General features: G+C 43.5%; 1 protein-coding gene across 1 annotated transcript in view; it reads left to right on the top strand.

Annotated features, from left to right (window-relative positions):
- The window catches only part of il1rapl2 (interleukin 1 receptor accessory protein-like 2), a 979,321-nt gene that overhangs the window by 522,082 nt on the left and 430,882 nt on the right, over positions 1-26,357 (top strand). The window contains exons 3-4 of the mRNA XM_078546280.1: positions 2,729-2,915; positions 5,210-5,363. Coding sequence (XP_078402406.1) covers positions 2,729-2,915; positions 5,210-5,363 — 341 coding nt within the window. The remainder of the gene's footprint in view (positions 1-2,728; positions 2,916-5,209; positions 5,364-26,357) is intronic.

Genomic DNA, 26,357 nt, shown 5'->3' with positions numbered 1-26,357 from the left:
ATGTCTGGTTGTATTGACTATTGTAATCATTCACAAAAAAAAGATAAGAACTTTCCAAACCTCATGCCCAAGGCATAAATCACTCGCAATATGTGGTGTCTCTGAAGGGGAAAGTGAGATGCAGCAAGCCAGAACTATTTGTCATTTTCAGCTTCACTTCCTCTCTCTGCCAGTTGCTTCCACTCCCCTTCTGGATCCAGTGACTCTTTGCCAGGCTACAGTTCTATGGGCCCAGTGCATCCTTCAGTACCTCACCCAAGTGAACCTTCTTGTGTGAGACTGTTCAATCACCAGCACTGCCACAAGCCAGCAAAAACAGTCCACAGCTAATATCTCTGCACATGCAAGTCCAGGAGGAGTTGCTGGATAGCAGTCAGAAGCAACAATTCTTTTGACTTGACCGTTTTAACCAAGGTGTCCTGAGTCCCATGTCTGCACCTTCAACATTGCCCTGACAAACTTATTACAGAATGGGATTTTAATTTTTTTTCTTGGGATGTGAGCATCTCTGATAAGACCAGAATTTGTTGTCCATCCCTAATTACCCTTGAGAAGGTGATGGTGAGCCACCCTCTTGAACCACTGCAGTCTATCTGGTGTAGGTACACCCTTAGTGCTATTGGGAGGGAGTTGCAGGTGACTCAGCAACAGAGAAGGAATGGCGATATAATTACAAGTCAGGGTGATGTTTGTTTTTTCGTGAAACTTGCAGGTGGTCATGTTCCCATTCATCTGCTACCCTTGTCTTTCTAGATGGTTGAGCTTGCAAGTTTGGAAGATGCTGTCAAAGGAGACTTGACCAGTTGCTGCAGTGCATCTTGTAGATGGTACACACTGCTGCCACTGTTCATTGGTGGTGGGGAGACTAAATGTTAAAAGTAGTGGATGGGGTGAGCTGCTTTTTAAATTTTCAACCATATAATCAAATCATGTAACTTTGAATGAATTGGGAAATTACACTAACTTTAAACTACAGTGAGACCAAATAATGCCGTTATAATTGAATAGATCAGATTTTGTAGCTTAAATGCATTGATGCCATGATGTTGTTTGTAGCATGAATATTACATGATTATGTTTTCTTTCGTGTACTGGATTGGAACTTGAACCACAACCTTCTGACTTAGAGGTGTGGGTATATTGAGCCACAGCTATTATGACACAGCTGATGGTAAAGGCTGAGTTGTTCAAATGCCAGCAGAAAACTTCAAACAACTGTCATAACCCATTTTTTGCAATTTGTATGTTTTGAGGTGCAGGCTTTGAATTCAGTAGTAATAAGACCACCAAGACTCAAGAGGATTTTTTATAAAACTAAATTAAACATTTATTAATACAAGAAAGATTGTAAGCACATACCTATGTCTACAAAATTACTACTATAATAACTACAAAAATCTCCTAATTAATCTGAATCTCAGTTAGATCCGCAGTAATACAACAGTAAAACACATAACTTTAAACAAACCCCTGGCTAAGCGCACCGTGGACAGTTGCATTCAACATGAGTTTCTTTCAGCTCTGGGTCTTTCAGACAGACTTGAGGCTTACTGGCTGGAGGCTTTAGATCTTAGAATCCCCCCTCCTTTTACCAACAGCCTTCTTTTCCTTTACACATATTTCCCTCTTTGAATGCAAATTCTCATTGTCACTAGATTTTTTTAACTTTCAATCTTCTAACAATAAAACCCTTTCATAATACCCACTTTACTAGTAAGCTTTGGGGGGGAAAAAACACGTTTCTGAGCTTCACCTGGTTGGGTATAATATTTCACCTGCCCCTTTGAATGGTCTATTTAAAAATGCAAATTGCCCCCTTTACACCTCACTTTCCATTTCCCTATATTTATCTGATTACCATTTCACAGAATCACAGAATCACACAGTGCAGAAGAGGCCCTTCAGCCCATCAAGTCTGCACCGACACATGAGAAACACCTGACCAACCTACCTAATCCAATTTACCAGCACTTGGCCCATAGCCTTCAAACCTTACCTCTCTTCTATACATCAAAGCCTCTAGACCAGCTGACTTTACTCCAATTAAGACACACACACACACATACACACACATAGCCACAGACAACACTAAACTCTATTTTAAAATAGTTTCCAATAACATTATAGACATTTTTATATCTTCTTGACACAGCTGATACCATGGTAACCTTAATAGACATTGCATACGCTTATAAATGAAACAGTCCTAGGCGATTAACACAAAGATGAGAAATAACTAAAGGAGAATGAGTACCCAAGGAATAAATAGGTTTTTGAGCTGAACATTACATTACATTTAGTGGAAGAGGCTCATGTGGAGAATAAACACTGGCACAGACCAATTGTGCCAAATGGTCTGCTTCTATGCTGTAAATTCTATGCAATATGCCAGGTAGTGAATTCGGCTTTTTGGATTTTTTCAAGTCTTATTACCTCAATGAAAACTGTTAGATTACTGGGGACCGCAACCACTTGTTCTTTTTGAACCAGAAAAACAGAAGCATAATAGGAAAGCATTTTCATTAGAGTATTAATAATGAAGAAAATTGCTAAATTCAAGGTTTTGTACTTGATTTGAAGCTTCATTAAAATTTCATGTATTTCTGTGCAGCGCTTTTTACTTACAGATGGCCTCTTGCCAAGAATCAATATTTCTTCTTAATTTAAAAAAAAAATTCTGAAGTACCTGAAATGAAATTAGAAATATAAAAACGTTCTCTTGTTGCAGAAACTCAACGTATTGCATGAAGGTTACAATGTCCTTGACAGTGGCAGAAAAGGACTCAGGACTTTGCTACAATAGTATGATCCGAAATTTGGAGAAAGCTGAAGTTACTAAAAGTAAAGAACTCTTCTGCCCAGATATTGAAGACTTCATCAAAGGAGACCAAGATCTCGATATTGTTTGGTACAAGGTAATAAAGATGCTTCATTATAATAAATCATCCCAGATCTAGTCTAGTTGAATTTAGTAGATAATCTAGTTGAATTTTGAAGCAAGAGTTTGTCTTGAAGGCATATTACTTACATTAACATGATATAATCTATATATTATTAAAATTCTGCCATAGGGTAGACACTTTTGTTCACAAACCTTGCTTCCAGTTGTCCTGATTTTGGTTATGTTTTTGTGGCACAAATCATCATTATGCATTTCTATGTCAACATTTCCCATTCGCTTTCGCTCCTTTAGCTGTCGAGGTATTGCAGACTTTGGTTATTAAGTGGCTCTGGGAAGTAAGCTTTTGAAGTCTCACCCCCAACTCTGTTGCCATATCTTGTATATAAAAATAAAACAGGGTTAAAAACAGGAGTAGGTCATTCAGCCACTTGACTCTCTTCCACCATTTAATTAGGGACTAGAGTTGATGAATTTAAGGGGAAGCTGGATAAGTACATGAGGGAGAAAGGATTAAAAGGGTAAGTGTATGGGATTAGATGATGAAGATGGGAGGAGGCTTGTGTCAAGCATAACAAAGACTTGTTGGGCTGAATGGCCTGTTGCGGTGATGTATATAGTATGTAATCTTACCATGTAAATTAGATCTGTACCTCAACATATTAAATAACCAGCCCTAACTAACCTCATGGGTAATTAGTCAGTGCCTCAAAAACATGTTGCTAGTGTAGTTTCACAGGGCTTTTTTTTTGCAACCATTTCTTTAACATTGTTCAAAAGCAATTTTGCAAATCTATATGATTAAATATACAACAGAGAGGAAATGGAAAATATTCCAATAGACTTGAGAAATGCATATACATGGCTCAAGGATTTTAGTATGGAAGCAAAAGAAAATGCATTTTATCATGGGAACCAGGCTTTATAGAATGGAAAGAAGTGAACAGGAGAAAGATGGGGATGCAATCTTCAATCATTTACTAAACTACGAGGATGCTAAGGAGGTAAATCAGGTCCTGATTGCCTCTTTGGGAAATCTGGAATTTATAACTCTAAATTGTAAGGATAAATGAAGCAAACTGAATTTGGGTTTAATGAACAAAAGAGAATCGAGAGCCAACTTGCCTGAAATCTTTTTGATGAAAAGAATAAATATTGTGGATGTAAGTTTTTTTTAAATTCGGTCGTGTTCGCAAGAATGGAGGATGTACTTTCAAGATAATCAAATCTCGCACAAGGCCAGTCAGCTGTTGGAATTTCCTTTGCTAACAGTGATGGATGGAAAGGTCTTCAGAGTTAATACGTGTTAATACATTGAATGATTATCTGACAAAAAGTGAGATTGATTATCAGGAAAAATATTAAGTAGAGATGATTAAATAGTTGTGGAGCATTTGTGGTATTTTACAGAATTGATGAAAAGGACATGTTAACAATGTTCAATATTTTGGCAGACTAACCTGGAATGAATCTCTCTTCTTCAGAATTTTGAATTGGGCTGGGTAGAGACCTTGAATGTGACCTTTGCATGGAAGAAATGTGTGACATGTTCTTATTGAATGCACCAACTGACACTGTTATATGAGAAAATGCATAGTTCAAGAATTTGCTCGGCTACCAAAACTCAACACTGCCATCCAACAATTGTAGTCACTGTTCCAACATTTTATATGTTGAAATAACAAATCCAGACTGAACCAAAACACTCAACTGTTCTTCATAGGTCCATCACTTCTTGGGATCCAACACTAGTATAAAGTGCTTGGGCTTAATTCTAACAATTTTCCAAACTTGCCACCATAAGATATATTATAGAGTGGGGCCCCAGTAGTGGCCATGATGGAGCGGTTTTGTTCCCCTACCCAAAATAATGGCCCTGCCTTCTGTTGATCTGTTAAAGCTTCAGTCTTCCTTCAGCCTTTTGCAAATCCCCTCAGATTGGTTCAACACCCTTGTGCATTCTCTCTTTTCTGAAAGGTATAACATATCAAGAATTTAAAAAAAAAGATAGACTGAAGTTTCAGGTTGAGGCCCTTCCCTGCAACTGAGAAGGAAGGCAGCTGAGCTCCCCTATAGGATTGACCAAATTAGATAGAACAAGAGAGAGAACAATGGTAAACAAGCAAATGTGGGTATTGGCACATTTCAGGTCAGTCCGTGCATAGATTATCTTCAAATGAATAAGCTTCAAGATAGGGCTGTCTAGAGAAAAGCACAATTTTTATTATATATATTGTGCTATAATAGCTAATTCAAAACAAATGGATATACTTATTACAGTTTTTTCTTATTAATCCCATGTTATCCTAGGAATGTTTGCCTAAATCATGGAGAAGTACAATTTTGCAAAAGAGGAACACCCTTGTGATACAAGAGGTCCAAGAGGACGATTTGGGGAATTACACCTGTGAATTGAAGTATAAGAACAAGCTGGTGAGAAGAACTACTGAATTAAGAATTACAGGTAAGGGATTTCATTGTGCCTATGAAATGAAGTGAAACCAATCTCACCAGCTAAAATTTGAGCCAACAATGAAAAACAGAAAATGCTGGCAAACCTCAGCAGGTCTGACAGCATTTATGGAGAGAGAAACAGAGTTAACATTTCGAGTCCATATGACTCTTGTGGAGTCAGCCCAACTCCAAAGGCTTATAAAATGATAAAGGTGACCAAGTTGCAGAAGTCCCACCCCCATTTTTGCTGGCACGGGAAAGGCAGTGGGCCCTGAATCACACAGGTGGGAAATACAAACTCAGCAGGGCCACTTGAAATTAGTGCTGAGTTCAAACGGACCCCATTTTTGCGGTTCCAAGGGCCTTAACCCACAGTGTGGGAACCAAGATTTTATGGAAGAGGCTCTTGAAGAACAGATTTGTCTGTTTAAATGTCATTTAAAAGTGATTTCAATCCCTAACCATTTAAAAAAAACAGGCTGCAGCTTTCAGTTAGAGTAAAAAAAGCAGACACCAGCTGCCAGAATGCATTAATTGACAGACCAACTGGTGTAGCTTAGGACAGACCATTAGCTATTTGTTCCTGCAGTTTCAACAGACCTTATTGTTGACATTTCCCAAAGGTTGTTATTATAGCTGAGCACATTAGGAATGCTCAACTGTGTTTCAAAAGATCCTCAGCAAGGGGCTGAGTTCACATTTTGATAGTATTAAGAGGCTATTGAAGGATGAAGGGATTTTTACTCTTGCGAGTGGATACGTGTTTATTTGCTTTTACAAGAGATTGACCACTTGAAGAAGTTTAACATTTTTGAATGGGTTTCATGAATGAGCCATTTTTTTGAGTATCAAGTGTGTACTAATGAGAGCTCTCTTAGATTGTTAGAAGTTGATTTTTTTCATCTCCACATGGCTTCTGAGGTCTGCGCATAGTGGATACTGGGTTAGTAACAATGGAGGGGGGTATAGGGGGGCATGAAGGTGGCATGGGGGTATGGGATGAGGGTGAGGGCAAGAGGGACTAGTAGGCTTTTATACAACTGAGACGAAGACCCAGAGAACTGAAGGCGGCCTTCTAATCAGCTTTCTTCTAACCTTCTAGCCATGTGTCTTGTAGTCAAACCAAAAGTGGAACTGTCCCTTTAGTTAATTTCAATGAAATAAACAGTGGTCACATGGGATGAAAGCGAGCCAGAATGGAATTCGTTTCTATAAAGTGGTCATTTCAATAATGACCTGATAGACAATGATGATTTGACATTCAAATGCCCAGAACATAGATAATTAATACGGGGAGTAATAAGCAGGCTAATGCTGCAAGTGCTAATATTCTAATGAATATGCTAATATTCAAGTACCACTTTATTGTTCTGTTAATTTGATAAAAATAGAAAATGTTGTTTCTATGATATTTGCAGTTGAAATTACTCAGCCCAGCTACAGAAGAGAAGATAGTTCTTTTGTTCACAATGTGCACATCATTTTGTGATAGGAATCATCGAAGTTACAGAATAGAAGGGAGTTATTTTGGGAGCTTGCCAGCTAGGGTTGGTCCTTCAACTGGACCAATCTAATATCTATCCTCCTCAATTTTCCAATTTAATTTTCCATTTCCTTTTCATTTCAGTTATCGCGGATCCGTACAATTCACTTTTAAATGATGTAATTAGGTTTGTTGTGTTATAGCCTCAATGTACGATGCATTTCATACTCTAATAACACTCCTGTGTGGGAAAAAAAAACCCATCTAGTTTCCCCTTTCGTTATCCCAGTGATAATTTGGAGTTTATGGCCTGAATTTTTCCTGCTTTGTGGAATGTAATATCGGGCGTGATGACATTGTGGCAGCCTTCCCGAAGTCATCATGCTCGTTTTAGAAAGTGCCATGCGCGAGAGGGTCAAAAGGTCAGGAACCCGCCCATGTTATTTAAATGTCCATTTAAATACCTATTGAGGCAATCCACAAGCACATAATAATACAGGCAGAAGGCAATAAAATGCCTCCAAGGTCTGAATCACGTCAGGTGTGAAACTCATTTTTTTAGGGGCCAGGCTTGTTTTAGGGTGGGTTTTTAAACTGCGGCTGACAGCAGAGTCTCAGCCTTGCAATTCAGGAAGCTCTGGTTACAGGGAATACTCACTTAACTGGGCCTTGCAGAATTTTGGATTACATTTCTTTAGAAGGACTGTCCTCTCATTGGGAGGCGTCTTCAGAAACCACCATTCTCTCCTTCAACCCGGGGTGAGTGTTGTAATCTCTCCTGCACGGATGGGGATCAGTTGGAGGCACAGCCTCCAGTGAGGAGGACTAGGAAGAATAGACGGAGGAGAAGGGTGAGAGGAGCTCGGGATCAGAGGGAGGCCCTGGAGGCAGTGGCTCCTCAGGATGGGGACAAACTAGCACCAGGGGCCTGATGGTCAGGCGGAGCCTGGAGAGGTTCCTCGCAGGCGACAAAGACATTTCGCAGCACCGAGGGTGCACGGGCAGCGTTCCAGCTACCTCGAGATGACAAAAACTCGGTGCCGAAGAAGGCTGAGGCTCCCTCGGGCAACTGGCGTGTCCCTTTGTGAGCTGCTGTCTAGATAGGTTGTTTCAAACTGCTTCGGGGGCCACCCGATGCCTGTTGCCCTGAAGGTGACAGTGGTGCTCAACGTTTTTGCTATAGGATCCTTTCAAGCAGTATCCGGGGTCCTTGCAGGGATAGCCCAGCCGGCAGCACATCACTGCATCAAGGCCTTCACTGATGCAATGTCCCGGTGGGTCAGAAATTACACAGCTTTCAGCACCGATGTGCAAAGCCAGATGGAGAGGGCCCGAGGCTTTAGAGCAATTGCTGGTTTCCCCAGGGTGCAGGGAGCTATTGATTGCACCCATGTGGCCATCAAGGCTTCTGTCGGGCAGCCCTGTGCGTTCATCAATAGAAAGGGCTTCCACTCAATCAATGTTAAGCTTGTTTGCCACCAGAAACACCGTGTCATGCAGGTGTGCGCCAGGTTTGCAGGCAGCAGCCATGGTGCGTACATCCTTAGGAATTTGCAAATACCAGCTCTTTTCACCGGGCCCCATGCACTGGAGGGTTGGCTTCTGGGAGGTAAGGGTTATCCTTTGAAGAGATGGCTCAGGACACCTGTGAGGTCCCCAAGAACTGAGGGAGAGAGACTATTTAATGACAGTCACACCAGCACCAGGGCCATTGTGGAGCAGACCATTGGCCTTCTGAAAATGCATTTCAGATGTCTTGACAGGTCAGGAGGTGCTTTGCAGTCCCTCCCCCTCACGGGTCTCCCTGATGGTTGTGGTCTGCTGTGTCCTCCCCAACATAATTATTCAAAGAGGAGACACTGTGGAGGATGATGAGAGGCCAGAACGGGAGCAGTCATCTGAGGACGAAGGAGAGGATGAGGCAGGGGAAAAGGCTAATGCCGTGGTGCATGTGCCTGGCCATGAGCGAGCAGGTAGCCGCGAGGCTAGGGAAGCCTTAATACAGCAGCGGTTTGTGTGGAGCCCTGCCAAACTCCAACGTCACATAAGTGAGAAGACAGGTCCTCCCCATCTCCCAATTACAAAGAGCAAATCCCAAAGCCCTCACAAGCCAGACGCCTCCAATAACCCACAGGAATATTCATTTTCTTCAGCCCTCTCTCAAATGTGGAAATCCTACCTTCATCCACAGATACGAGTCAAACATCTCCCAGCGCTGAAAAATAACACACCGGATAAGGAAATGTGACTTTACAGTTTAATGAGAGCAATTAACAAACAAATGACAATGAGGGATCTCACCCCCCTGTGCCCCTCATTGTGAGCAATGTGAATAATGACAGAAATGTTTACGTGTGTTCCAACGCAATGCTCCCCCCTTGCTTGCATCTGCACTGGAGAGAGGCACCTGATCTGCCACATCCCTTGCCCTGGATGACTTTGGCGGGCAATCTAGGCCTTGAGGTGCCAGTCACTTCAGGCGACTCTTGCACAGATGCGTGTGGGTCTTCAGTCATCATGGCACTGGTCAAGGTCTGTGTCAATGGCTGCTGGACGGAGGAGATGCCGCTCCCCTCACAGATTCCAGGAGAAGAACTCACAGATGGAGGTTGCAGCTGCTCATCCCTCGCCACTAGGACCGGTTGGTCCTCCCTGCCAGCCGGTGAGGTTCCAGCAGCTGGGTGGGCAACCGAGCTCCCAGTTCCCCTGTCGCCCTGGGCCTGAGCCCTGAGCTCAGAGCCAGGGCAATGGTGTGCTGGTCAGAGCGCATCCCGACAATCGCATCTGCAATGTGCTCGGCTGACCTCTCCAGGACAGTCGCCAGTCTGTCCATGGTGGAGGCTTGGTTCTCTGAAGAGTGGGTGATCACAGTGTACATGGCCTGGATGGACACCTCCACAGTCCAGGACAGAGCACACGACGCCTCTGGTATACCAACCATATCTCCATGGACCTGCACATCCATATCCTCACGGATGGCGCTGCACATCCAGCATCTTCCACCTTACAGACGGCTCCAGAGGCTCATGATTCGACTCGAGCTCACCCCAGGCACTCCTCCGACTGCCTGAGGACTGCTGCTCCATACTGTCTGGGAGCCGCACTTGTGACTGTGAAGTGTCCTCACCAGTGCATATATTAGCCCTCTCCAACACGCTGAACCCTGCCAAAGTACCAGTTCCTGCAATGGTGCTGGATGCTGAGAGGGGGTGTGACAGTGCACCCTCCGAGGGTCGATCCTCAGAGGAGGGTGGAGGTTCTTCTATATTCTCTGATGGAGGCAGCACTGACGAGACTTCTCCTGTAAGGAACAGAATTATTTCAGGGGGGTCATCAGCTGCTAAAAGCATCATGTCTGAATCTTAACACAGATACACTTTCACCCAGCCAGACGTGCATTAATTAACTCTGCAGAAACTATGATCCCATGAACGAAGACTTGTACCCTCTGATGACGCTTGCCAAGTGTCCTGATTGTGCAACCCCAGCACTAAACACTATGTATTTCACCAGTACACCTGCAAGTCACCATGATCGTTTCATCCTATCACCCAGTATGATGCCTCAACCATCTCACCAGGACCAGGACGCCCTCCAATCTCACCGATGTCTATAATCCTTAACCCCTGCATTGGTGCGAGGGACAGCGCTTGTACCTCAAATGTGGTGGGGATCTCGAGCCTTGTGACTCTGCCACCGGTGCGGGAGTGCTCGCTGGCATTCTTAGCTTGCGTCTCCTGAAATCATTAGACATAGGGCGGAATCGTCCCAGATTTGTACGAGGTGCGGTAGCGAGCAGGTGAAATGACACTTTACCCATCGGCCGCAATGGAGACTTCTCGCGTCGTACCCACCGCATTAATTATGCATTCCCGGGAAACAGGCCGTTTCCGTGGAGGTCGGGCTCCAATTCGCCTGCCACGCTGTCACCTTGCTGCTTCAACACGCCAGGCAACACATTTAAACTACAGCCGCATTCAGTGCTTCCAGCCCGGGACTGCAGCAAAGAAGACATGGCCCCGAAAGACAAGAGGCTGAATCTTTGGTTCAGCGAGGGGGGGCGGGGGTGGGGCCTGCTCGCTGAGGTGTAAAATGATGCCAGGTGATGTCGGGTGTGCGTCCCCACATCACCGCGCGCCATTTAGATTTTAAGTTCAGTGGGCGCACAGCCGACTTGGCTGCATGCCCGCCGAACAGTCAAAGGCCTGTTAAGGCCATTAATGAACTAATTAAGGCTATTGAGAAAGCTGCCTGTCCAACCTTTAGGCTGGTGGGGGGCAGGTGAAGAGCCCAGGCGGCCTTTACATTTTTCATGGAACCTCATCCACGGGCGGGATAAGGTTTCATGAAGGGTTTATTAATTAAATAAATTTTTTCATTAAAGTTCACTGCCAGTTACATGAGGGGACATGTCTTAAATTTTTTTTTCTAATTAAAATTTTTGGAACTTAAACTAATCTTCCTGAGGTACCTCTGTGCCTCAAGGAGATTTCTGTGCTCTTTCACGTGAAAGAGCACAGGCCTCGACTCAGGGAACCCCCCGCCGCCCGCACAGGGAGCACTCAGCGCTTCCGGGCGCATGGCACACTGGGCGGGCCTTAATTGGCCACCCGCGTAAGATGGCGGCGCGGACCCGATCGGGAGTGCCGATTGGGTCCATGCCCGCACAGTCCCACCCCCCCCCCGACCGACGGTGGGAAAATTCTACCCAAGAGGACTGTAGCCCTCGAGCACCTTTTGGACCCTGTGGATGCCCGCTGTGATGTCCTGTACCCTGCTCTGGCTGGATGAGGGGCAGCTACATTACCACTCCAGCTTGGTAAGTGATGGCAGTGGTGATCAGTGCCAATGCTGCACAGAAGAGGTTGGCCATCCAATGCAGATAGAGGATGAATGACATCATCCATGCCACCAGGGTAAGTCAACCATCAAATCACTCTAACCTCACACACTCAAGTCCATCTCACTCACTGCCAGCTCAAAGGACATCACCACTCACTCTCTCACACACACCCTCACATCTCCATCTGGCCTCATCTCCTCTGGAGACTGTCTCCTCAGCCCTCACCATCTTGAGGCCGACTCGCACATATCAACATGTGGCCCCACACAAACCCTGGGATACCCCCCTTCCCCAGTACAGCCCTCGTCCTGCAGCCTCTTCCCTGGCCTGAGGCCACTGCTCCCCCTTCCCCAAGCAAGCCCTAGCCCTGCAGCCGTATAAAGCCACTCCCGTCTTATGGCCGTAGGTACTAGTAGGTACAGACCTGCTCATGAGCCCCCCTAAAAGTGCTGTTGTACTGGCTGCGAGGCCTGGCGCTGGTGACTGTGGGTGCTGCCCGAAGGAAGGTAGGCAAACAAACCTCAAAGTCCCCAGCGGAGTGCAGCTCGCCAAGTGCACGTCACTTATGTTCAGTTGTGAAACACGTCGGCCTGTAATCACGTGGGTGGACGATCCAGCATGAGGTGGGGGGGATGAGTTCGGTGAGCTACCCTTATGATGATATACAGATGTATCGCAATGAGGTTTCCGACACCCGATGGCGGGGAACATGGCCGACCATCAAAGGGCTGAGCGAACGATTGCAAACTGGTTTCGTGACGTGAATCCAATTTTTGGCCTTCTCACCATGTTGACCGCTCACGCTGCCGAGCACACCGATCGCCAACGGGCACGGAAAACTCCGCTCATAGAGTTGGCATTAACACTCAAGTACTCAAGTGCCTCAGGAACATGATCGGATGAGCGCATGGTCGGCTTAAGCCTGTCCTCCGTCGGGTAAATGTTATCGTGCCAATCAAGCACCATCCAAAATGAAAGAAAAGAATTACACACACGGGGAATGCTGGTGGATGCCACCAGGCCTGGCATCATCTGTGGAGAGAGAGGGGCCGAGTGAAACTTTCCAGTAAGCACGGCTCCCCCTCAAATCTCGGAGGAATTGATCATCACTGCAACCGGCGCCCTACGTTTCCCACTTCACACATGATGCCAGACCTGTTGACTTCTGCCAGCATTCTCCGCGTTTTGTTCTGGCTTTGCAGTTTGAGCAGTTTTTGAGCTGCCTGATTCATAACTGCAAGGAATGATCCAAGGCATGATTAAAGAAAGCTGTGCGTCTGTGCAAACATGCAACTGTGGATGAGCTGGGTACCCGGTACGCCCGCTGGATGTGCTTTTCACGCGTGCCCCACATTGGAAACATATTGATGTCATGCTCACCCTTGCTGACTTCACGAGGCCATTGAATCTCCTCGAGCACTGACTCAAGCCCTGCCTGACCACGTTCACACTCGAGACATGCTCGGCCACCTCCTCCCGCGCAGCTGGTGTCTGCCTGTGGTCCCTCCTCTTGCCACCGCTCGGGATGAGGTGAACAGCTCGAGCCTCCACTGCAAGGAGGAGTGCACCGAGTGCCATCTCTGTGAACCTGGGGGCAGCTTTGCTCCTTCTGCAGCTGCTCCCCCCCTTGCTCCGATGGGGCAGACATCTATGAATGGAAAGATAACATAAATGCACAAATCCGCAATGTCCGCAGCTGGCCGACTTGCTGAAATATTTGATTATAGCTCATGGTGACAGTTAACTGCCGAGAATTGTTTGAAATTTAATGTCTTGACCAATCAGGGTCAAGCTGCCTGGTTTAAATTTCAAACAATGTTTGACAGTTAACTTCAGTCACCATCACTGGTGCATTCTCCATGGCAATGCCACTTGCCAACCAATCAGCACTCTCTTCACATAGAGTATAAATTGTTGTTCTCCCCTTATATTGGTATTCTTGTGGAATGTCCTGATGAGTGCAAGACAAAAAGCTTCGACATGTCTCTTTTTTCAGCAATAATTAGCTAACTTGGCACAAACGCGGGGGCTTGATTTTAAGCTCCTCCACAGGTGGATTTGAAGGCAGGGGGGGGCATGTAAACTCCAGTGAGTGGCCTGCCTGCCACCTACACACCTGCCCTTGCCCCCTACCAGCAGCATCGGATTGGCCAACAGCTCTTTGAGGAAGAAGCTCTGTGATTGGAAACTTTACTCCAGTCTATTCATGGCCAGTTGACTGTTAAGTGGCTGTGGGGCATCTGTTCTTCACCTCGGCAGGCTCTGCTGCCACCCCCCCCGCATCGACTTTTTGGCTGAGGCAGGTGGAGGCGCCCAGTAAAATTCAACCCAGTCTTTTATTTTCATGGGATCAGTGCTTCACTGGCAAGTCCAGCATTTGTTGCTCACCCTTAATTGCCCTTGAGAGGCTGTTGAACCAGAGACATGCTTGGCCTGCAAGGCTCGGTGCAGTTACGAGTCGACCTTACAGGGACTTTGAATGCTGCTTGCTTGTTAATTTTTCTGTTAGGTCATCTTGGGTGAAGAGCTTTCCTGAATGATTGCAGTTATGGCTCATGTCAATATATCTCTGTTAGGTCATCTTGGGTGAAGAGCTTTCCTGAATGATTGCAGTTATGGCTCATGTCAATATATCTTCCTCCGACTGAAATAATAAACACACATGAGATTGTAAGCAAATATCAGTCTGCCCGTTGCAAGATATCCCTTCACGTGAAAGGGAGAAAGAATACACCTTTCCCCCTGTGCACTGGACTCCTACTCAACTCTGAGGGCAGAGAGTATTGAAAAGAGCCAAGGGTATAACTTAACAAGTAAAGTTACAAAAAAAATCTTACCGCAAGGGCTGAGGTTAATTAATCTGTAGAATATGCGCACCACGAGTGCTTTTAAAAAATGTTGAATGAAATATGATTTTAGCACATCAAGAAGATTGCAGAAGGATAATGCAGACCTATAAACTGCCCTCAGTGCTAAATCTATATCACTACTGATTATTACTTCCTACAAATGCCTCCATTACCCATCAAAGTGAAACTAAAACTCAACTTGACCTTGTCTTAACACACAAATACAGGAATACAAATCAAACTTAAGCTTTAAAGCTGAAACTCATCCCTAACACCCACAAATACAAATATAACTGTCTCTATTTCCTAACAATCATTAGCAGGCACATGTGCAGTTGCACAAATTGGCTGCTACATTTCCTATTCTTAAAAAATACACCAATTCACCATGGAACACTTTAGGATATCCTGAAGTAATCAAAGGCCCTGCTTTAGTGCAGGTTTTCATCTTTTTTTTCCTTTGTACTGATTCAGGGATATTTTGACTTTTTTTTCCCCCCAAAGTGTTCCTAACAAGCACTATACAAAATGCGATGGATTACAACATGAACAAAGTTTAAGTAACACGAAGGTTTGGTTCTAATCTCACCTTCATCGGGTACATGGAGCAATACAACATTGATCTGAAATTTAAGATGTAGTTGTCTAAAAGCATATAAATTAACAGAGAAACAAGCTACATCGCTTTGAATATCAGAGCAATCCTGTGTTGGATAGTGATTAATAAACCTTGCAATACTTATGTTATTGCAATGCAGTGTCAAGCGCTGGAGAGCAGCTCACTGACAAAAGCTTTGAACAGCTAAGTATGGTCAAAGAGCAGGCTGTCCAGAGCCCTGCTGTAAGCCACTGTTGCACAATGCTGTGAAAGAAGCACAGTTAATTCTATTTTTCCACATTTCCGAGACAGCTTTTTAAGATTTTCCTTCAATACGTTTTTTCGAAAGAAAGATTAGCTTGCTTTATTTTCGTAACATAATTGGGCATAAGATATGAAATAGATATTCTACAACCCTGGTACCATTCATTCATTTTAAGTATCTGCACAGCCTTGAGGCTGGACTTGATGAAGCTGCCGCTGCACTTACATTATTCTGAAGGGAAATGCTTCAAAAACATTTTTCAGGGTAAGTTCTGCTACTCTGAGCCCGTGTTATTAGCAGCAGGAAAAAAGGTCTTATTTAAACATTGAAAATGAAGTTTCCTTAAGATTGTTGTTTTGTTTTGATTAATAATAAAACTGTGGAAACAATAGCGTAATCACTAATCAGCCAATTGTGCTCCCACGTGAAGGGAGGCAAGTGACATATGTAAAGAGTTAAGGGAAACTCACTAGATGTTGTTGTTTTCTTGTAGCACAAAAAGATTTTGTTCAGAGACGGATAGCCCATTGATCTCCGAATGGACTGACCATGATACTCTTACACGGTTCTTAAATGTAACAGCCATAATAGTAGGGTCTGAAGGTGACGTGAGCTTGTGATTTTAAAGCATATGCGACCTTACCTATGGCAAATCTAGATAAAAATAAACTGACTTTTTTTTACATTTAGTATATAAATTTTCTGTATGATTTATGCCTCACCCCTTCTTATCTTTGTTACCTCCTCCAGCCCTATAACCTCGCAGATTATCTGCGTTCCGCCAATTGCGGCCTCCCGCGCATCCTGGATTTTAATCACTCCGTCACCTTGTCTTCAGTTGCTGTGGCACTAAGCTCTGGATTTCCCTCCCTAAGCATCTCTGCCTCTTTAATTCTCTCTGCTCCTTCAAGACACTCCTTAAAACCCTCTTTCACCAAGCTTTTGGCCATCTGCCATAATATACACTTTTGTGGCACGGTATCAAATTTTGTAAAAATAGGACTCCTCTGAAGTACCTTGAGACATTTTGCTACATTAAAGGCACAATATAAATACAAGATGTTGTGACACAACTAATGCTATTTGGGTCTTGACTGTGTGATGAATGATAACGCCATTAATTATTTATGCCACAGAGACTTTCAGTGCACCAGGGGAAGCAAAATTATCAAGGAAGCCCCTACTTGTCACAGTACAAAGAAAAAAAGATGAAAACCTGCACTAAAGCAGGGCCTTTGATTACTTCAGGATGTCCTAAAGTGTTCCATGGTGAATTGTGTTTTTTTTTTAAGAATAGGAAATGTGGCAGCCAATTTATGCAATTGCACATGTGCCTGCTAATGATTGTTAGGAAATAGAGACAGTTGTATTTGTATTTGTGGGTGTTAGGGATGAGTTTCAGCTTTAAAGGTTAAGTTTGATTTGTATTCCTGTATTTGTGTGTTAAGACAAGGTCAAGTTGAGTTTTAGTTTCACTTTAAAAGATGCCTGGATTTCTAACGCGTTTTACAACTCTAAAGAGAAGTTCAGCAAACAAGAGTAGAAAATATCTGGGATGTTGCCTGGCAACAGGGGGTCCAGAGAGGCAGGCCCCATCCACCCACACACAAACAAACACATGCACACAGAAAAGATAAAGAAACAGCAGTTGTGAGTTCAGTTTTGAAGACAGCTGCCAAGCAGAAGCAACCTAGAGGGACAGATAGCAAGTCCTAAGCTAAAGAATAAAGTCCCCAAATCTAGAGAAGTGAAACAGGAGAAAGTCCCAAGAAGACCTTCAAGTCAAAGGAAGGACAGAAACCTGGAAAAGGTCCTGTTAAGTGAAGAGTCAGGAGCAGAGAAAGGCTCCAAGCTTCAAGCTTAAAGAGATAAAGGCTTGGGAAAAGTCAGAAGGCCCAAAGAGACAACTGAAGGTCTGTAACTCTTTGCCAAGGGCATGTGAAGCAGTGGTGTACTATTGGCAGTTGAGTCAGTGAGAGAGATTGTGTGGAGGAAAGCATGAATGCATGTGGTGACCCAGGGGAGAGTAAAATCAGAAGGAGAATTCAAAACAATGGAAGTGAACCCTTGCGGAAGGTGTCTAAGAGAAAGTGTCGGTTTAGAAGAGTCCAAGGCGAGTTCTTGGAGAGTGAAGATCGGAAACTATTATGTGAAAAACGGAATTCAGTGAGACCGGTTGGCTCACGGTGTGATAAGTGTCTGGAGGGAGTGGAGGAGAGATACATAGCATCTGGTTGGGTGACATCTGTCGCCCGGTTTCAGAATGTGGTGTGTCTGGCCGTAGGTTGCCTTTTGGTTTACATGGAGTGTGTACTTACTGTGGACATTAGAGTATAAGATAGCTTTTGTAACTCGTGTTATCCTTACAAATCTGTAAATGTATAGTTGTGGGTGAAGGAGTAATGTAATATAGTTCATCTTTATTTGTTGAATAAATGTTTTATTCTTTTGGTAACATTCATCAGCTGACTACTGTGACTCTGTTCAGCAGCTACTCTCCACCTGTCTAAACAAACAAAAATAAAAGTTAGGATCTATCAACCTGGGATCAGGCTTGCCCAGTAGTAACATCAGGTGGGATCATAACATGATTAAATATATATAAAACATAATTTTATACCTAATGTCCATAAAACCTCACATCAATATAGATTCCATAGCTTTTCTATACTCAGCAAAATGCTAGTAATGTTTGTTAATTGTGATTTTTTTTTTTATGCAGCACAGAATTTCTTTTTCAGTTTTGTCAGTTGAAGCAAATGTCAAATGTAGCTGACATCTTCTGACACATCTAGATGAGTGAAACAGAAAGGAGAAAGATTTGAATTTACATAGCATCTTTCACCACTCCAAAGAGCTTTACAACAGATGAAGTACTTTTGAAGTGTAATCACTGTTACGCAGCAGCCAATTTGCGCACAGCAAGCTCCCACAAACAGCAACGTGACATTGGCTAGATAATCCATTTTGTGATGTTGTTTGAGAGATCTGAGTGCTGCTGAGTCTGGTGAGTGAGGGGGTTTTAAGGGTTAATTTCTCTCTAAAGTGTTGTTTTGTTTCTTTATTTTAGCAATCAACTACAAATTACTCTAAGTTAGGAGAGGTTAAGTTTATTCCAGCTTTAAAGAGGGATATGTATGCTCTCTGAGCAGCTGCAGCTAGTTAATTAGGTAGCTGGAGAGTTGGGTTGAATTTGGGAAATTGTGAAGTTGTTCACTTTGGCAGGAAGAACAAAAAAGCAGAGTATTACTTAAATGGGGAACGGCTGCATAATCCTGAGGTGCAGAGGGATCTAGGTGTTCTAGTACATGAGTCAAAAAAGTTAGTATGCAGGTGCAGCAAGTAATTAAGAAGGCTAATGGAATGCTATCCTTTACTATGAGAGGGATTGAACATAAAAGTAAGGATGTTATGCTTCAGTTATACAGGGCATTGGTGAGACTGCACCTCAAATACTGTGTGCAGTTTTGGTCTCCTTATTTAAGGAAGGATGTAAGTGCATTGGAGGCAGCTCAAAGGAGGTTTACTAGATTAATGCTTGGAATGAGCGGGTTGTCTTATGAGGAAAGGTTGGACAGACAGGGCTTGTTTCCACTCGGGTTTAGGACAATGAGGGGTGAATTGATTGAAGATACAAGATCCTGAATGGCCTTGACAAGGTAGATGTCAAAAGAATGTTTCCTTCTTGTGGGTGAGTCCAGAAGTAGGGGGCACTATTTTAAAATTAGGGGTCGCCCTTTTAGGACAGAGATGAGGAGAAATTTTTTCTCTCAGAGGGTTGTGAGACTTTGGAACTCTCTGCCTCAGAAGGTGGTGGAGGTGGGGTCACTGAATATTTTAAGGCAGGGATTGATAGATTCTTGTTAGACAAGGGAATCAAAGGTTATCGGGGGTAGATGGGAATGTGGAAATCGAAACACAAGAAGATCAGTTGTGATCTTAATGAATGGTGGAGCAGGCTCGAGGGGCCGAATGGTCCACTCCTGTTCCTATTCCTTATGTTCTTACTAGCTAATTTAAACTGGATTTTAGAGCTTGACTCATTTGTTTCTCAGAAAGTATAAAAATAGTGTTCCCTCAGTGCTGCTGGGTCTGCACTGAGTGCTGCGTTGGGTGTACAGGGTGTCAAGCTGGAAGTCTGGTGAGTGAAGGAGTTTGATGAAGAGGAGAAATACAAATTAATTAAGAAAAAAATGTAATTAATACAACACAGATGGCAGGACAGGTGATGTTTCATGGCTGCAACATCTGGGAGCCCCTGGATGCCAATGGAATCCATGGTAACCACATCTGCAGTAAGTGTCTGTGGCTTGAGGAGCTTTGCCTCAAAGTTATTGAGCTGGAGGCTAAGCCACAGACATTCTGATTCATCGGGGAGGGGAAGTGTTACCTGGGCACTTGGTTCCAGAAGGCAGCCACAGCCCTTAGGTTAGCGCATCTGTTTTGGTCAGTGGTCAGGCAGTGGAGGGTGTGACTGTGTGACAGGCAGGTAAGGGGATCAAGGAAGTGGGAGTGGAGGAGCCTCAACCCCTGCAACTAGCCAACAAGTTCAAAGTTCTTGCAGCCTGTGTGGCCAAGAGGGAGGGCTGCAGTGTGGATGCACAGGTTGACCATGGCACTATGGTACTGGAAGCCATTCAAGTGTGTGGAGTTAAAAGAAATGTAGTGGTAGTAAGGGACAGATTAGTCAAGGGGATAGACACCGTTCTTTGCAGCCAAGAGCGAGAATCCAGAAGGCCATGTTGTCTGCCCAGTGCCAGGGTTTGGGATATCTGCTCAGGGCTGGAAAAGAACATGGAATGGGAGGGGGAGGATCCAGTTGTCATGGTCCATGTAGGGACCAATGACATCGGTTGAACTAGGAAAGAAATTCTGCATAGAGAGCATGAGGAGCTAGGCACTAAATTAAAACGCAGAACCTCAACGGTAATAATATCTAGATTATTACCTAAACCAGGTGCAAATTGGCATAAGGTAAATAAAATTAAAGAGGTGAGTACATGGCTGAAAGATTGGTGTGGGAGATGTGGGTTATAAGACCATAAGACATAGGAGCAAAAGTAGGCATCGATGCTGCTTCACCATTCAATGAGATCATGGCTGATCTGATAATCCTCAATTCCACTTTCCTGCCTTTTCCCCATAACCCTTTATTCCCTATTTGATTAAAAATCTGTCTATCTCAGCCCTGAATTCCACAGATTCACTACCCTCTGAGAGAAGAAATTCCTCCTCATCTCTGTTTTAAATGGGGTGAACCCTTACTCTGAGATTATGCCCTCTGGTCCTAGACTCTCCCACAAGGGGAAACAACCTCTCAGCATCTACCCTGTCAAGCCCCCTAAGAATCTTATGTTTCAATAAGGTCTCATTCTTCTCAACTCCACTGAATAGAACTTCCCTGTTTTTATACTCAATTCCCTTTGAACTAAAGGCCAACATTCCATGTGTCTTCCCTATTACCTTCTGAAATTGTATGTGAGTTTTTTGTGATTCAAGAATGAGGACCCCCAAATCCCTATATGGTCCAGCTTTTTGCAGTCTTTCTCCATTTAAATAATATTCAGCTCCTCTATTCTTCTTGCTAAAGTGCATAACTTCACATTTTCCCATATTATATTCCATCTGGTTCTGGTTCGTGGGGTACTGGCAGCAGTACTGGGGAAAGTGGGATGGTCTACACCTGAACTGTGTTGGGATCAGTGTTCCAATGAGTCGCATAACTAAGGAAGTAAAGAGTTTTTTTAACTAAATAGTGGGAGCAAGGGACCAAATTTGGGAAGATGTGATAAATAAAGGAGTAGAGACAAAGCAAGAGAGAAAGGTATTAATATGGGAAATGATATACACCATGACAGGAAAGGACTGAGTGTTCAGATCTAGGAATAAATCAGCAGATGAGGCTAAAGGTTACAAAAATAATATAAGAACAACATTAAAGGCAATGTATCTGAATGCACATAGCATTGGAAACAAAACAGATGGACTGAGAGCGCAAATAGAAATAAATAAGTACAATCTGATGGCCATTACAGAAACAGAACTGCAGGAGGACATAGATTGGGACCTAAATACTGACGGTTACATGACATTTAGGAAGGACAGGAAGCTAAGAAAAGGTGAAGGGGTGGGTCTGTTAAATAACGATGGAATTAGCACAATAGGGAGGGATGACCTAAGTTCAGGAAACCAGGATGTAGAAGCAGTTTGAGTTAAGATGAGAAATGATAAAGGCAAGAAGTCACTTGTAGCCGTGGTGTACAGGCCCCCTAACAGTAACCACATAGTCGAATGGGGTGCAAAGGAAGAAATAATGACAGCTTGTCAGAAAGGTATGGCAATAATCATGGGGGATTTTAATCTACATATAGACTGGAAAAATCAGAAAGGGCAAAGGTAGCCTAGATGAGGAATTCATAGAATGTTTTCAGGATAGTTTCTTAGAACAGCACATTTTGGAGCCAACCAGTGAGCAGGCTATACTAGATCTGGTATTGTGCAATGAGATAGGATTAATGAATGACCTCATAGTGAAGGCGCTCCAAGGTAGCAGTGATCATAATATGATTGAATTTTACATTCAGTTTGAGGGAGAGAAAACTGTGATTAAGACTTGTATTTTAAACTTAAATAAGGGCAATTATGAGGGCATGAAAGCAGAGCTAGCTAAAGTGAACTGGCAAATTAGGTTAAGGGATAAATCATTAGAGATGCAGTGGCAGACATTTAAGTGGGTATTTCATAGTACACAGAATAGGTACATTCCAACAATAAAGAAAAATTCCAAGGGGAGCAACTGCCATCTGTGGCTAACTAAAAAAAGTTAAAGATAGCATCATACTTAAAGAAAAAATACATATAGTTGCACAAAGATGGGTGGCAGATCAGAAGATTGAACAGAATATAAAAAACAGCAAAAAATGACTAACAGATTAATAAGGAAGGAATAATAAGAGTATGAGAGGAAGCTAGCTCGAAATATAAAGACAGGCAGTAAGGGGTTCTATAAAGATTTTAACAAGAAAAGAGTGCATAAAGTGAGCATTGGTCCTTTAGAAAGTGATTCTGGGGAATTAATAATGGAAAATAAGTGGATGACAGGTGAATTGAACAGGTATTTTGCATTGGCCTTTGCTACAGAGGATACAAGTAACATCCCAGAAATTGCTATAAGTCAGGAAATAGAAGAAAGGGAGGAACTAAAAAAAAATACAATCACCAGGGAAGTGGTATTTAGCAAATTGTTGGAGCTGCAGGTTGACATGTCCTCGGGTCCTGATGGACTTCATCCTAGGGTCTTAAAAGAAGTGACTAGTGAAATAGTTAATGCGTTGATTTTAATTTACCAAAATTCCCTAGATTCAGGGAAGGTTCCATTGGATTGGAAAATAGAGAATATAATCCTTTATTCAAAAAGGGAAGGAGAAAGCAGGAAACTACAGGCTAGTTAGCTTAGCATCTGTCATAGGGAAAATGTTAGGAACTATTATTAAAGATGTTATAGCAGGGCACTTAGAAAAATTCAATGTAATCAGGCAGAGTCAACATGGTTTTGTGAAAGGGAAATCATGCATAACTAATTTATTAGAGTTCTTCGAAGAAGTGACATGTGCTGTAGATGTACTGTACTGAGATTTTAAGGAGACATTCGATAAGGTGCCACATCAAAGGTTATAGCAGAAAATAAAAGCTCATGGTGTAGTGAAGTGACATATTAGCAAGAATAGAAGATTGGCTAGTTAACAGCAAACAGAGTAGGCATAAATGGGCCATTTTCTAGTTGGTGAGATGTAACGAGTGGTGTGCCACAGGGACCAGTGTTGGTGCCTCAACATTTTGCAATTTATATAAATGACTTGGATGAAATGTCTGAAGGTATGGTTGCTAAATTTGCTGATGACACAAAGATAGGAAGGAAAGTAAGTTGTGAATAGGACTTAAGGAGGCTACAAAGGGATATAGATAGGTTAAGTGAGTGGACAAAGATCATGCAGTGGAGTACAACGTGGGAAAATGTGAAATTGTCCACTTTGGCAGGAGGAATAAAGAAGAAGCATATTATCTAAATGGTGAGAGATTGCAGAGAGATCTGGGATTCTCTATTGCATGAATCGCAAAATTTAGTATTCAGGTACAGCAAGTAATTAAGAGCTAATAGAATGTTATTATTTATTGCTAAGGAAATTTAATACACATGAAAGACACTAGATTGATCCCAGAGATGCGGGGCTTGTCTTATAAGGAGAGATTGAGCAGTTTAGGCCTATACTCGCTAGAGTTTAGAAGGATGAGAGGAGATTTAATTGAGGTATATAAGATGCTAAAGGGGGTAGACAAAGTAGACGTGGAGCTGATGTTTCCCCTTCTGGGGCATTCTAGATCAAGAGGCCATAGTTTTAGGCTAAGGGGTGGTAGATTTAAATCAGAGATGAGGAGGAATTACTTTTCTCAAAGGGATGTGAATCTGTGGAGTTCACTACCTCAGAGTGTAGTGGATGCCGGAACGTTGAATAAATTTAAGGAGGAGATAGACAGGTTTTTAATTAGTAATGGGTTGAAAGGTTATGGGGAGAGGGCGGGAAATTGGAGTTGAGGCCAAAATGAGATCAGCCATGATCGTATTGAATGGCGGGGCAGGCTCGAGGGGCTGAATTGCTTACTCCTGCTCCTAGCTCTTATGTTCTTATGGTTATGCTTCAGCTGTACAGGGCATTGGTGAGGCCATATCTGGAGTATTGTGTACAGTATTGGCCTCCTTATTTAAAGGAGGATGTAAATGTATTGGAAGCAGTTCAGAGAAGGTTTACTAAATTAATACCTGAAATAAGCGGGCTGTCTTTTGAGGAAAGGTTGGACAGGCTAGGCTTGTATCTGCTGGAGTTTAGAAGAGTAAGAGATGACTTGCTTGAAACATATGAGATCCTGAGGGATCTTGAGACGGGTGGATGTAAAAAGGATATTTCCACTTGTGGGAGAATCTAGAACTAGTCGTTACTGTTTAAAAATAAGGGGTCACCCATTTAAGACAGAGATGATAATTTTTTTCTCTCAGAGGGTCGTACATTTCAGAACTCTCTTCTCAAAAACTGTGGAAGCAGGCCCCTTGAATATTTTTAAGGCAGAGGTTAATAGAATCTTGATTAACAAGGGGGTGAAAGGTTATCGGAAGTAGGCGGGAATGTGGAGTTGAGGTTACAATCAGATCAGTCATGATTTTATTGGATGGTGGAGCAGGCTCATGGGGCCAAGTGGCCTTCTCCTGCTCCTAATTGATGGGGAGAGTTTTCTCCTCATCGGGGGGGTTGTGTGGGGGCAGGCGCAGATGGGCGCACAGCCGATCAGCGCCCCTGATTGGCTAGGCGCCACCATTTTTCGTGGACTGGCCAATTAGGGCCGACCCAGCGTGACACGCGCCTGGAAGCGCTGAGCGATCCCTGTGCGGGCAGTGGGGGGAGGGGTGATGTTACCTGAGTCGGGAGTGCGCTCTTTCACGCACGCGCACGAAAGAGCACAGAATGCCTCAGGGAGATTAATTTTAAGTTTAAACAGTTCAACAAAGTGTTGAAAATTTTTTGATGACGTGTCCTCTCCTGTGAAACTGTCACATGAGCTGGGACATGTGCATTCATTTTAATAAAAGTTTTTCTGAAAATTTTAAATCATTTACGAAACCTCATCCCGCCCGTGGATGAGGTCCCATGAAAAATGCGAAGGCCGCCTGGGCTCTTCGCCTGCCTGTGAACCATAAGGTTGGACGGACAGCTCAGCTGATTGCCTTACTTGCTTTTTAACAGGCCTTAATAGGCCTTTGGCAGTTCGGCAGGCATACAGCCAAGTCGGCTGCGCACCCGCCGAACTGAAAATCTAAATGGCGCGCGGTGATGTTGGGACGCAGGCCCGACATCACCCCGCGTCATTTTACGCCTCGGCGAGTGGGCCCCGCCCCCACTCGACAAGCCGAAGATTCTGCCCCATATGTTCTTATAAATAATAACTAGGCCACCAGGGATAACTCCCCTGCTCTGCTTTAAAATAGTGGCATCAGATTTCTTTCAAATGACCGTACCTCTGACAATATAGCACTCCCTCAATACTGCACTGGAGTGTCTGCTTAGGTTTTATGCTCAAGTCTCTGGAGTGGGACTTGAACCCACAATGTTCTGATCGAGAGGAAGGAGTGCTACCACTGAGCCACAGCTATTGCTTGAAATATAAAAAAATGTAAGAAAATGGAGTAGGCGTAAGCCATATCACAGCTCAACCTGTTCTATCATTTAATAAGAACCTGGATGATCCTCAACCTGAATTCCATCCTCCACCTGACACCCACCCCCCACATAACCCATGATTCCCACAGTTTCCAAAACTCCATCAATCTCAGCCTTGAACATACTCAACAATGATTTGATAAGGACGTACATAAGAGGGAGATGAGCATTTTTTTTCATGCAACAAGTCCTTATGACCTGGAATGTACGGCCTGAATGAGCGGTGGAAGCTGATTCAGTCGTAACTTTCAAAAAAAGGAATTGGATAAATACTCGAAGAGAATCACTTGCAAGGGAAATGCATGGGAATGGAATTAATTGGATAGCTTTTTCAAAGATCCAGCAGGTATGATGGGCCAAATGGCCTTCTATGTTCTATGGTACTATATACAAGGCCTATTGCAGGAGGTACACCTTGCAATTATTACAGCCATCCCTACCTAGTGGCTGTTAATAGCAAAGAGCTTAAGTAGACCCAGCTTATTATCTGTACAAGAACACAAGAATTAGCAACAGGAGTAGGCCATTTGGCCCCTCAAGCCTGCTCTGCCATTCAATAAGATCATGACTGATGTGATTGCGGCCTCAACGCCACTTTCCTGTCTGCCACCCCTAACCTTTGACTCCCATGTCAATCAAAAATCTAACTAACTCAGCCTTGAATATATTCAATGAACCAGCCTGCATTGCTCTCTGGA

The sequence above is a fragment of the Cetorhinus maximus genome, chromosome 8 (assembly GCF_964194155.1).
Source record: "Cetorhinus maximus chromosome 8, sCetMax3.hap1.1, whole genome shotgun sequence".
Classification (NCBI taxonomy): Eukaryota; Metazoa; Chordata; class Chondrichthyes; order Lamniformes; family Cetorhinidae; genus Cetorhinus; species Cetorhinus maximus.
The sequence above is the reverse complement of the archived record's forward strand: the minus strand, read 5'-3'. Positions and strand labels throughout refer to the sequence as shown.